General features: G+C 39.2%; 1 protein-coding gene across 6 annotated transcripts in view; it reads left to right on the top strand.

The window, feature by feature from the left end:
• Positions 1-12,926, top strand: part of ATXN7 (ataxin 7) — an 82,498-nt gene that overhangs the window by 62,244 nt on the left and 7,328 nt on the right. For all 6 annotated transcript variants that reach the window (XM_033071302.2, XM_033071305.2, XM_033071301.2 and 3 more), the window contains 2 exons: positions 11,044-11,296; positions 11,951-12,213. In XM_033071302.2, coding sequence (XP_032927193.1) covers positions 11,044-11,296; positions 11,951-12,213 — 516 coding nt within the window. The remainder of the gene's footprint in view (positions 1-11,043; positions 11,297-11,950; positions 12,214-12,926) is intronic.

Below are 12,926 nucleotides of genomic sequence, written 5' to 3'. Positions count from 1 at the left end.
GCCAGAAAAGATCGTCCTGCCTTCCTTCTGTAAGAGCACCAAGAATTCCTACCTTTGCTGTCTGAATGCTGCTTTTCTTGTTAATGATAAACACCAGTATCTTCAGGACATCTTCCAGCAGGGGGTGGGAGGGCACCATTTCAAATCCAACTCTTCAATTTTACTAAAATAAGCCTAATTTTGAAATACAGAACACTGTCATGTAGACAAGTGGAAGGAGATGTGATAGAGCTGCATTTATTGCACTTTATAAAACCAGACAAGGAATGTAATGCAAGTAAAAGATTGGCTGGAGAATTTTTATTCTTAAAATCAATTTTCCTTGCAATGCAAAGTGTGCAGGATAAGGATACTTCAACTTCTGGATTCTTTCCACCCTCCCAACTTTATTCTTGTTTGTTTGTTTTCAGTTTCTTGACATTCTGCAATACTCATTCATATCAGGGAGCTACTGTGTGTGTGTGTGTGTGTAGTGATAGCATCATGAATTATATAAATACCTTTTTGTGTTATGTGTGTTCAATAAGGAAATTTTAAAATGAGGAGGTTGATGCTGCTCCTTATCTGGAGTAGTAGGAAGCAAACTTTCTTCCATTGCAATGCTTTTGGCACAGTTCAAGTTGTCCTTGGGTGATTGTGTAACACCAAAGACCTGGAAATTAGGTTCTCTGCAGAGATTCATATCAGACTGCTTCTCTCCCTCCTGCACTGCCCTGATGTCAGAGCAGGAGTCTCCTCTGCAGCCTCATTCCCGGGAGCGAGCGGCGTGCGCAGGTGGGTGGGTGTTCTTTGTGTATGGATCTGCACAGTGCATTATCACAGCTTGCAGGGCTAATTTTAGGCTTCTGAACTCAGGTATTAACTGATGGTATGAGTGTTTATATTGAATCTAATGTTGTTGATGTTTTGGGGATTTTTTTCAATGGCTTCAAGTACTGTTGATAGAAAATAAAACCTCTTGTAATATTTAGTACCAGGAAAAGAACTTACTAATTTCATTGCCTTACATAATGGGTTGCTTTTACTACGTTGAGTAAAATTACTTCTGCATTTGTCACAGTAGACTGGCAGCACATGATTTCACTGTGCGACACACACAATCCATTTCAAGGTGAAACCTTGTGCATATTTACTGTGTTACCCAGAAGCCTTTAGACACTGGAAAACAGTAGGTAAAAATGCATGGATTGAGCCAGTTGGCATATATGCTCCTGCTATAACATAGGCAGGCAAAAAAATCCCATTGTATTCAGTGTGCCATTGTGTGCTTTCCCATGGGCCAAGGCTGCTCTCTCCCTGTGCGAGTGTCCCGTCATGCCTCTCCCTTCCATTCCAGCTCCTGCCTTGATGCCCAGCTGCTGGGGTTTCTTAGCAGTTGTGTTCTTTGTCCTCACTGTTACCCAGAAGGAAGACAGCTTTCTGCATTGTTCCATGTGGGAATTACATTGCCTCATCTTGGTCAGTTTATTTGTGGAATAAGCAACAAAATAAAACTTACTTGCCCTCTTGTCTCTAAAATAAGAATGGGCCAAATCAAAGACTAAGAATTCTAGTTTCTAACAAGTACATCAATGCTGGTTCCTCACATAGTATTTTGAAGTTAAGAATTTTGTGAACCACTGAAATCTGTTGGAGGCTTACCCAGTTTTAATTATGGGTGTGAAGTAGAGGAGTGTGCAGTAGAAACAAATCCTCCAAAAACATGCATGCCTCTGCTACTAATTTTAGTGGTGGAAGGAGTAGTGTTTTAAAAACAGCATAATCCAAGGAAATGTCTTTGTATTCCTCAGTTGTCCTTAACAACTAATGGATAGGTGTCATGAGCTGTCAACTTCTTGAAATTTGGAGCCACAGAGGAGCTGGTTGTTGTCTTCTACTCTGAGTGCATAGACATGGGAACATTAATATTTAGTATCTGTGGTTTAGGATTTAGTATTAATTTGTAAGCTTGGTAATGGGAGCAGTAACCTCCAGATTTCTGCAAGTTTCTTTAAATAAAGAAAAAAAGCTCCAACCCTAACAAAGCCCACTCTGCTGAAATGGTTCTCCCTTCTTCTGTTTAAACTTTCTTAATGAAGAAAAGTACTATGCTGACACACTGGTGCTAATATAAAGGTGTTTGTACAAGCCAGCTGCCTCTCTTCTTGGCAAACTTCTTATTCTAGTGAAAAAGTCATTTGCTTGGTTTTAAAAATGAATTTGTGTGTAATTTGATAAGTGAGGGAAGACCAAAAATTTCAGCTTTGATTATGGTAACTTAAAATAAGAGCAAAAGCCACAAACTGGTTTTTCCTATTCCTTTTGTCAGCAGATATGTAATTTTTATAAGTGATTACTTAGGAAATGGTCCAGAAATTAATCATTTGCTAAAGATTTTACCGTCTGTGCGCTGGTTTTGGGTGGAAATCCAAAACCTTGACATTCAGACCTCAGAGTGTGGAGACTTAGGATGTAGAGACTCATCTGGAAGTTCAGGGCAGTCAGCAGTAAATTTCTGCAGCTGGAAAAGCACAGCAGGAGTATGCAGTGGGGTGGCAGGGATTGTCACTCACGGATAACCATGGAACTGCGGCTCTGGGCATGGTGGGTGCCCCAGGCTGGTGACAGCCACGTTTGCTGAGATGGCCCTGGCGGCGCTGGCAAGGCTGGCCGCTCTTGTGGCAGTCACGGGAGCGTTCCCAGAGCCTGGCAGCGCGGCTGTGAGTGCCCGTGCCCGTGGCTGGCAGCAGGCCTGTGGGGCAGCCCGGCCGGGCACGGCTCCGAGCCCTGCCCCGTGCCCCAGGCCCTGCCCCGTGCCCCGGGCCCGGCCCGCAGCTCCCCGGCCGGACGGGGCCGAGCGCTGCCCGCGCTGTGTGGAAAATCCCACAGCCGGGGATTAGGCGCTGCAAGCGGCCCCGTGAGCCCTTCTGAAATGTCACCGGAGCCGTGTGGCACTGCTCCAGGAGCAGCGAGCTGGCCACGGCAGGGACAAACCCCGCAGCTCCCAGCTCCGGAGCCGCAGCCGGGCCTGGAGTGATTCCCCTGACAATCCCCAAAAACCACAGCTCAGACCGGCAAGAGGAAAAAAAATAACAACCAAACATTAGACAGCTGATTGCAACCCCTTTAGCTAAATGGGCAGCTGTTAATCAAAATGTTAATTAAAGAAACTAGTACGAGTGTGTCCGTTTTGGCGTGTTTTTGTGAGTGTGCTCACCCGTGTAATGTATAAATGAGAGGGCAAACGCTGCGGTCGCAGCTCTGGCTGTGGGCAGGAGGGTCTGTGCTGCTCTCAGCCCCGCAGGAAATGGGAAATGCAGCCACAGCCTGCCCGTGTCAAGTGCAGTCATGTTTTTCATTTAAAAGGTTAAACTGCACAAACATTTTAGTTAGCACATCCTAATTACAGCGTTGCTCCATTCTTTCAAAAGGAAGTGTGAAAAGGCTGGTAATATTTAATTTGAAAGACACTATTGTGCAGGCACAGTAGGTCTGTGCCCTCATTTGACTGCATTAGTGATTTCCCTAGGATTTTGCTGCAGTAAATTTTTAATTAGTGTAAAGTTAACATGGTCAGTGTTTTTAAACATGAAAACAGTTGTTTTATGCCATTTATGATTGACCAATGATAATGAAATAAGCAGCAATGATCCTTTTTTATTCTTCAAAACTTACTGATGCCTAAAAATGTTTAATTAGGGTAAAGTAATGTAAGGATTTGACTTAAAAGAAGAAATCAAGTTGTTTTCCATTGATGTTGCAAATTGAATGTTTGCATTTCTAGAGATTTCAAATCTTAGAAATTTGAAAAATATTGCAATACCACTAATTTGCTTTCCACCATCCTTTTCCATTGTGAAAGAGTTAAAAATTTTGTGCTTAAAATCTCAGAAGAGGAAGAGGGGTGCTAGCTGTGCAGGCAGAACCCCATGCTGTTCTCATTTCTTGAGTTTTTCCTGCAGGTGGGCACTCTGTAGAGCGAGCTGTTTGCCAAAGGGAAGCACGTGGGTTGTCACATCTGTAGGTGTGCAGGGACAGGTGAGACACGGGTGTGACATCAGAGAGAACCCTGGCAGCTCCCTCCTCAGTTCCATCAGCAGAGAGGGGCTTTGTAGATGGCCAGCTCAAATACGTGTTTATATTTTAGCTTTTAATCTTACAAAGCTCTTGAATGGTGGCAGTGGATGTCACTAGTTAGTCATGTAGTACATAAGAAAAATATTTGTGCTCAGTGTCTTTTTATCCTCTAATTTCTTAATCAAAGAACGTGATTTCCTTAGCCAACATCACTATTTTTGTGTACACCCTGTGATATTTCCTCCTATTTCCATGCTCAAAACAAAGTCAATTCCCTCTTGTTGATCTCTTGTGTGGAGAGCTTTCCATTTCAAGGCCTTTCTTTACACCCATCTTCAGAACTTTTTTGAGTTAACATAACCCCCTTGGTATTTTGGTTCACTAACAGCTTTTAAGCAAGTTTTCATTGTCAGCATTTTTCTTTTGTAGCAGAACTGAGTCTGACAGTCAACATACAGCATTTAAGTTTTCTAGGTGTAAAGAAATAGTTACAGGGGAAACCATTTAATTCCCAATCTGATGTGAATAGAAATATTAGGAAGATGAAAGCCAGGCAGGCATTTGGATAGGTGAGCTAATCTGAAATCATGGCACAGTATTATAGTATGTGATTAAGTGTTCTGAGGAACACTATTGATGCTGAAGAGGAAGAACATGTTTTAAAGTTGTAAATCTAATTTCTGGGTAGAGTGGGCAGAGAGAGAGAACAGCAGAAATTAGGTGGTGGTTCTTCCCTTTTTATTTGCATCTTTCAACACACCATTCCTTAGGAATCTTTTGTTTACCAAAGTTTGATAAAAACTTTTCAATTTTGGGCTGTGGTATTTATTTTGAATTAGCTTTATACTTTTTTTGAAAAACTGAAGCTTTTCTTTATTGTTATTCAAGGTAAACATAAGCTGGAAAACTGTTATCTTATATTTTTGAGACAGCTGACCCACAGTGCATCTTGAGACACTGCTGATCTGTACTGCTTACCTCTGTTTGATGCTCTTGTTTGTCATCACTCTGGCTTTTCTGAAGTTTATTTCAAATAAGAATTTTTTTTTAATAGTGAAAGAATAACTTATTGAATACCTTTAATCAGACAGTGCAGGTATTGTCATGTCATCAACAGGCTACACAGAGATTAGTGTTCATAGCATGGATGTTATAATCTCTCCATGGCCCAATTACCATCTAAGACACTCTGCTATCCTTCCATAATAACTTTGCCGTATTTTATTTCAGTGCCTAACACATTTACAGAACAGTTACTGACCACACCTCTTGGCAAGTTCACTGGGGAATGGTACCAGAAGTTTGAGCTTGGATGTTACACCACAGTGTTTTTAAGATGCTGAAACTCTTGCATTTGGGTTTACCTGAACAAGGAGGAGGATGGGGTGAGCATCCTGCTCTGGGTGAAGAGGGGAGACATTCCAGCAGTTGGTCTCCCTGGCTCCATTTTTGCTTGTAGTTCTGCTTTATGAATAATTTAGTGTCCTGCTTCTATAAGATTTCCCACACTGTTCTCAAGAGTTTTACTGGTGTGAGGGAGCTCTGAATAGCTCAAACAAACCTGATGGGAGTGTTGTTGATTCCAGTTTGCCACTACACAACACAGAAAACCCCAGTCTGTCTGCAGGCTTTGGGATGGCACTGTGCTTGATGCTTCAAAGGCTGTTTTACATCTCTTGGGGGAAAATCCGTGTATTTTAGGGAGGAATTTTAAATCCTGTGGAAATTGATTACAGAAATACTTGTGTGCTGACTACAAGGGGGTTTTGAAAGGATTAGTAACAAATAAGGAAAAATGAAAAAACTGGTTGTGGAGGGGTAGCAGCTGGGAAAGGGAGATATTTGAAGGTTATTTATTTAAATACATTAATTTATTGTTACATTCTTAATATGTGTTTGCAATCTGCTGCTCACTCTCTTTCCTGTGGTGGCAATCTTGAATGTCAGGGAGGTGTGCTGGGTTTGGGGCTGTTTTGCAGCAGGTAACACAGAGGAGATGGTATTCCTGCCCAGGTAGTGTATGTTACTAGAGAATTAAAACCATCCTCGCTATGCTGTAGTTATACCTTAAAAAACATAATTTATCCTAAATAATAGTTAAATAATTACCTCCTCTTTGAAATATTTAAAAATACTGAAGTTGGCATTCAGAATCTTACTAGTGAAGATGATCACTTTGCATTTCTCCCTCTCTTTTCTTCAATGGCAGTGACAAAACTGACCCTGCTTATACATAATTTAACACAACTTTAATATATTTTGCACAGTGATAACTTGTGAGTAGATTTTAATTCTCCAAAATAAATGTCTAGGCAAACTATAAACGTGTGCTGAATATTTCCCAAGTGAGGAAGTGCAAGACATAATGTTGCATCAGTATTGCTTGACCATTATCTGTTTAAAAGATACTATGTGTGGTTGTTTCTTAGTGCCACAAGCATACGTGACTATCAGTTGGCTGCTTCTTGTGGTTTTGCTAACACCAAGTGACAAACAATAATATCAGCTGCCACATGCAAACCAATGTTTTTTTATGAAACAGTAAGACAAAGTATTTCAGGACATGACAGACAGTGCTGGTGCCCATCAGGCCTTGTTGGTCTGTCAAAGTGGTTGCTTGGGCTCCATAAATATTCTATTTTGTGACATTCCTGCTGGAGTGAAGATGACTTTGTTCAGCTGCTCTCTGTTCAGCTGAATGTGTAAGGTCATACACCACACGGTTGAAGATGGAGTGACCTCATCCTGACTTACAGTGTGCACAGAATTGATGGCATGATTAAAGGGACATCAGTGGAAGATTAAGGCAGAATCCTTGGTATCTAGGTCCCGTGATTAGAGCAGGATAATGAAGCAGCAATAAGTGACTGGGCAGCAGATCAAGCTCCTGCACAGACCAAGCAGCTGCACCCTGCCAGGGTGGCAGCAAAGGAATAGTAATTTGCCTGCTGTGACTGTTTTAGCTCCCAGTTTCTCCTGCAAAATCCTCATGGACCTAATTCTTATTTTTTTTTTTTTATGTTTGTCATGGTGAGATCAGAGTGCTGGTGGACTAGATGCAAAAAGGATTTTAGTTGCTTGCTGGGTAAAACTTGGATCTATGTTGAGGTGCCCTTCCATAGCAGTATCTGTGCTCTACTGTCATGTCATGGATCTGAGCTTCCTGGAGAAATGAGAAGATCAATTAACTGTCCAAGTCAATTAGCTCTCCATTATTCTAGGAATTAAATACTCTTACTGACAGGAAATAAATTTTTTATCCTCAGGTAAAATGTTTGTTTTAGTATGCCCGTCAAAATTTCTCAAATGACAAGTCACACAGTAGCTCAGTATGATGGAGAAAAGGAAAGTTTAAGTGTCATGATTATCATGTTTAAACTTTGTGATGCAGACATGAAATAACAATTGCTAAAGCAAAAAGGTTTTTTATTCTTTGTATCAATATACACATCTAGTCCTATAGTTTGAGGAGTACTCTTACACTTATTTTGCACAATACTCTTAACTTGTATTTACTCTTTTTCTGAATGTTCACTGAAGTTCCAGCATGTCTAACTGAACCAAACTCGTGTGTGTTCTCCTGGGTGTGCTTCATTTTTACTGCAGCTGCACCAGCACTGACACAGGGCACTTTGACTTTTTGCCCAGTACTTATGTAAGGAGTTGGTATAAAAAAAATGGGTTTATGAAACTTGATCTGTACATCTTGTATTTGCTGCCCAAAGCTATTAATTGATGCCCAGAGAGAATGAACACCACAAAATGCTTGCTAGCTTTTGGGAAATAAGCATAGACCTGGGAGGGATGTCTTAAAAATTTTAGAGTGCTGTTGCTCTTACGTTAATTTTTTCTTAAATTTTTTTTTGTAAGCATGAATCAAAGAAAGTGGCTTTTTATGAAAAATCAAATGCTTTTTGCTATAAAAGGGTATAATCTTTTAATATAGCAATGAGTTAGGAATCACAGTACGTCCAACTGTTTACTTATTGATAGAAGAATAAGCAGTAGTAGCCAAAGACGATGAGAAGCTTTCTCTTTTTTTTTTTTTTTCTTTTTTTTTTTTTTTTTACCCCTTCCAGGTTATTTTTTTGCATTTTGTCAGAGATTGCTGCATGTTTAGCAGGAAATAGACAATGCAAAATTGAATTTTTAAACTCAAGAAAATTGGCAGCTGGACTAAGGGGGCAGGTGTAAGTTTTTTTTTTTTTTTTTTAAACTCTGGAAGAGATTTATATTATCAATATCAATTTTACCGGGAAGTCCTGCATCCTTTGGCCTGATGCATATATAATACTTGCTCAGCTAAAGCACTGAGATTCTGTGTTTTTCCAGCTTCTAGTTTGGAGCAGAGACGTCATTTGCTGGGATGCCATCTCTCTTCACAGCTTTCTAACTCAGTCCAATCCTTCTTCAGAAAGTTAAATTGGCAGAAGATTAGTAGAATTTATTATTGTAATATGCTTACCGAAAAATCATGGTGGTCTTGATTATTCAGTGACAGTTTATGTAGTAATTTTTCCAGCAAAAACTGTGTCAGTCTGTCAGTAACTATATTCAATAGATCAAATGTGCAATTCTTAACATGTCTGGTTTCAAAAATAATATCAACTTTCTCTATTAGGATAAGACTTCAGTGCTTTTCACATGGTTTGCAAAACAGTTCTTAAGTGAAATCTACTTAAGATCATGAATATTATAAAAAGATTGAAGCTTAAAAGCAAATTGTAGTAGCAGACCTGCTTCAGTTTGTATGTATGTCAACAAAAAAAATAGGTCTAGGCAGGTTATGAAAAATAAGCTGAAAATTCTCTGTGTTTTGTTGATAGACAGCAGAAGTGGCAAGTGAAGATTTCACAGCCCTGCATTGTTACAATATCTCTTTCAGAAATCGTCCCAGAATTCTAGAAGTTTGTTTGATGGGTTTTTTTCTGGGTGTGTGTGTGTGTGTATGGAAATCCTCTCTGACAGGTAGACTGTAAACTTGTGTGTGATCAGCCATTAGCCTGAGTTCTCTTAGGTAGTTTTTTTCATTATTGCCAATTTAAAACACTTTCTATTAAACTCACTTGGTTGTGAGTTCAGCCTGGTGCTGCTGAACATTCATGCAAATCTCAATTTGGTACCAGAACAGAGCCAGTTACAGTTGCCAGAAGAGAAATATTTCTATCATCCAGATAAACAGATGAGATTATTGTTTTGTGTAGTTTCTTCCTAATGATGGAATACAAGGAGGTTGTCAGTTTTATTCTAGTCCCTTCTTTTCATCTGCTAGGTTTTTTTCAAGAAAGTAATACTCTCACTTCCTTCAAAAAGCAAAAGTCACCATAAACTCCCAAGGATTGCATAGTCATTCACTGGCTTATTGGAGATCATTTGTAACTATGATAGCCACTTGGATTTTGAATTTTCTAAATACACAGAATGTGGAAGAGTATTGAGTAATGTTTCTCGTTATCTCACAGGGTGTAGCATCACTGGACTCTAATGGCCCTCAAACAGTAACTTAACAGAGCTGCTCAGGGATTCTTGCCATTGCTATAAAAAGCCATTTGGCAATAAGCACTGCGTCATATTAGAAGCACAGGCATTTACTAGAACATAAATACTCTAAAATATTTCATTTACAGACTCTTCAGTGGCAGCTGGTTCTAGAAAACTAAGTGGATAACTAGTGGTTTTAAATACTGCAGTTGTTCTTGAAATAGGTGATAAGTTACTGAATTTGCTTGGTATTTTTGTTGGGCATTTCACACTTGATTTCTCGACTATAATTACCCATTCTGAAGTGATAAGTATTTTGCAAAATTTTGCAGAAGGTGGTTTGCACCCATTTTTGCAGTTAAACAGAGAAACACACAGGAGTTGGTTCAGTTTCTTAGTCCCAGCTCTATATTCATTCATTATTTTTATTTTTCTGAGCTGATGAACACATTTCAAGTGCTCCTTCCAAATAGGTCATATAAGCAGAACACAGATGTACTAATTTACATTTCCCAGAGCCTTACAGGCTTCTTCACTGGACTTGGCTGTCACTCTTGGCTGTAGTTGTAGCTTCATGAGTAACCTGCTGCTTCCACGGTTCACTTAAGTCAAAATCTGTAAGGTGATCCTGAGATTGATGGTGGTGGATTTGGGCACCTCTAACAATACTTGGCTGCAAAAGATGTGTTACCACTGCCTTTGCCTCCCCTGACACACCTCTTTCTTGTGTCCCTTAGATCTGTGGTTTTCATTTATTTGGTTTCCAGAAGTCTCTTAAGTAGGTGTTGATTACATAGATCCTCGAGGAGTCACAGGTATCAGTGAGCACACGTCCATGTCTGTGTAGGCAGAGCTGGAAGCTACCAGGTGTTTTGAGAATTCATGGTTCTGAAGAACTATCTTTACAATAGACACTGTTTTACCTGACATGGTGCTAGCAACATGGAAGTTTTCATGGTTTGGTGTTAAAAAACGCATCCAGTGACAGAATCTGACCTCTCTGAATTCAGATGCTCAGGTTTTGTAGAAGAGTGTTTGTTGCTACTTTTGATGCTGCTACTAAATAGAAACAAGAAGGAAAAAGCCCAGCCAGTCTTCAAAAAAACCCATGTAGGTCAATATTTGAGCTCATGTTCTCAGAGGTGTTGCATACTGGAGGTCTGATCGATCATACCAAAAGTTTGTCATGAAGTAAAAGTGAAAAATGTTGGATTCAATATAATTTTGATTAGGAGACATACTTACAGGTAATTCTTATTTGTTAATTCTTCAGTGGCTGAGATACATAGCTCCCAAAGCCCAAAGAGATTCCAGTAGCCCTCTGGAGACCACACTGAACATGAGCACTGAACCTCATGGATTACAGAGAGGCTTGAATCCTCTGTGCCCTGTGTGTGGCAGGGAACCTCCCAAGCCAATGAAGGAAAAATGTTAATGGAGTAAATGACATAAATATTTACAAATTCTTTCTATATGGGAGCTTAAAACCCCTTTTCACTCTTTCAGAAAGAAGACACAGCTCCTCCAGCAAGCCGCCTTTGACTCCTCCCTCCTCTTCAGTATTTTCCCTCATTTCATCTTTCCCGTCAAAAAACAAAGGTAGCAGTGGAAGTGGGAGCAATCGTTCATCCAGTGGAGGTACTAGTGCATCATCATCAAATTCCAAGTTGTTGAAATCACCCAAAGACAAGCTGCAGATCAGTGGAAACAACAGGTTAATGCATTCGGTACAGCACAGCAAAGTTCCCCATGACAAAATGTGAGTATGTCTTTTGAAAGAGAGTTAAATGGCATTCTTGACATAGCAGTGTCTGTGCAAGTAAAGTTTCCTTTTGTTTCAAAGTGTTTTTGGTTTAGGAGATAATAATTTTAAACTCCTCCAGATCTTTTCCCACATCCTAGTCAAAGATTATAGTTAATTCTCATATCTGCGTTGAAGAAGAACTCTTGCAAAGCTGCATCTTAAATCACCATGGATAAAGGTCATTTCGCTAGAGACTCCTAATTCTTTGATGTAATCTGCATACTTTGATCATGAGGGAGTTTTAGCTCTGATTCAGGTGATTTTTGACCTGCACATGAGAGATAACAGCACTACTGATATAATTTACTGCTACAGAATGGTGCATTTTTCACTGGATGTAATGGGCCCATTGCAGTTGTTTTGGACAGTTTGCAGTGGTACTCTCTGTCCATGAATACAAATAATGGTTCCTGAGTCCCTGGACACTCTGAAGTGTCAGAGAAAAGAGGACAGAAGAGATTATGGGCATCATAAAAAATGTGAAAATTGACAAGATAATAGGAGGAAGGTCTGCGTTTATATTGGGACTAGATCAGAATATTGTTGAATAACAACATATTTTAGCTTTTATTTTTCAATTTTTCTCTCTTTGTTTTTCATAAATAACAGTATGACTCCATCTGTCAAAGTGGAAAAGATTCATCCAAAGATAGATGGTGCCCAACTGAAAGCTGCTGTTGGTCCAACTTGTTCTACTACTGTGAGTTCCTCAATAAAGACTGGCCTTAATTGTCCCTCAATACCAAAGCCACCCTTGCCTTCCCCTGGACAGATACTGAATGGTAAAGGTCTTCTCTCTGTGCCTCCATTTTTGGAAAAGAAACCTGAAGAAAATACGAATAATAGGAAATTTTTACATAAAAGATTGTCAGGTAATTTTTTTAAAATTATTATTAGCTATATTCCTCTTAGTAGATATATATATGGAAATAAGTTCCAGAAGTAAATTAAAACTGTAATACTGTGACTTGTAGTAAGAGTTTTTAAATATTATAATTTAAGTCTATAATTTGAATTTGACATACACTTTAAGGATGCAAATACCTTGAAATTGGCTTTTCATTTCAGAAACCTGTACAGATCTCAAATACCTGTCATTTCTGACAGTTTTAAAATTACACTCTTCTATCTCTTCATATTCTAGTTTCATTCCTTCTATATGGACAGTCCAAATGTACACAAAAAACAGAACAACTAGCACCTCATAAACTCAAAAATGGAAACCCAGTCTGCTCTTCACACTTAACAGAATTAATTTGAGTGTTAATAGAATGATAGAAAAGTTCTTGACACCAAATCCAACAAGCAAAAACCCACCATTTGTTTGTCACAATCCATAATGGTGATCTCTACTCCTAACAGGCAGCATCAAATCCTCCTTTGAGGTCACTCACAGGTGTTTGTAGACTTGATCTGTATTTCAGCACTATGAGCTTGCTGAGAGTGTAGAAAAATTCATTTGTGCAATTTTCTTGTGCATTTTTATTGGTACATTTGCTTATGTCATATTTGAAAAGTTTCCAATATGATTAATTTTTATGAATGAAACTAAATGTTAATATTTCAAAATGTCTTTTGATAACTT

This window comes from Catharus ustulatus, chromosome 13 (assembly GCF_009819885.2).
Source record: "Catharus ustulatus isolate bCatUst1 chromosome 13, bCatUst1.pri.v2, whole genome shotgun sequence".
NCBI lineage: Eukaryota > Metazoa > Chordata > Aves > Passeriformes > Turdidae > Catharus > Catharus ustulatus.
The sequence above is the reverse complement of the archived record's forward strand: the minus strand, read 5'-3'. Positions and strand labels throughout refer to the sequence as shown.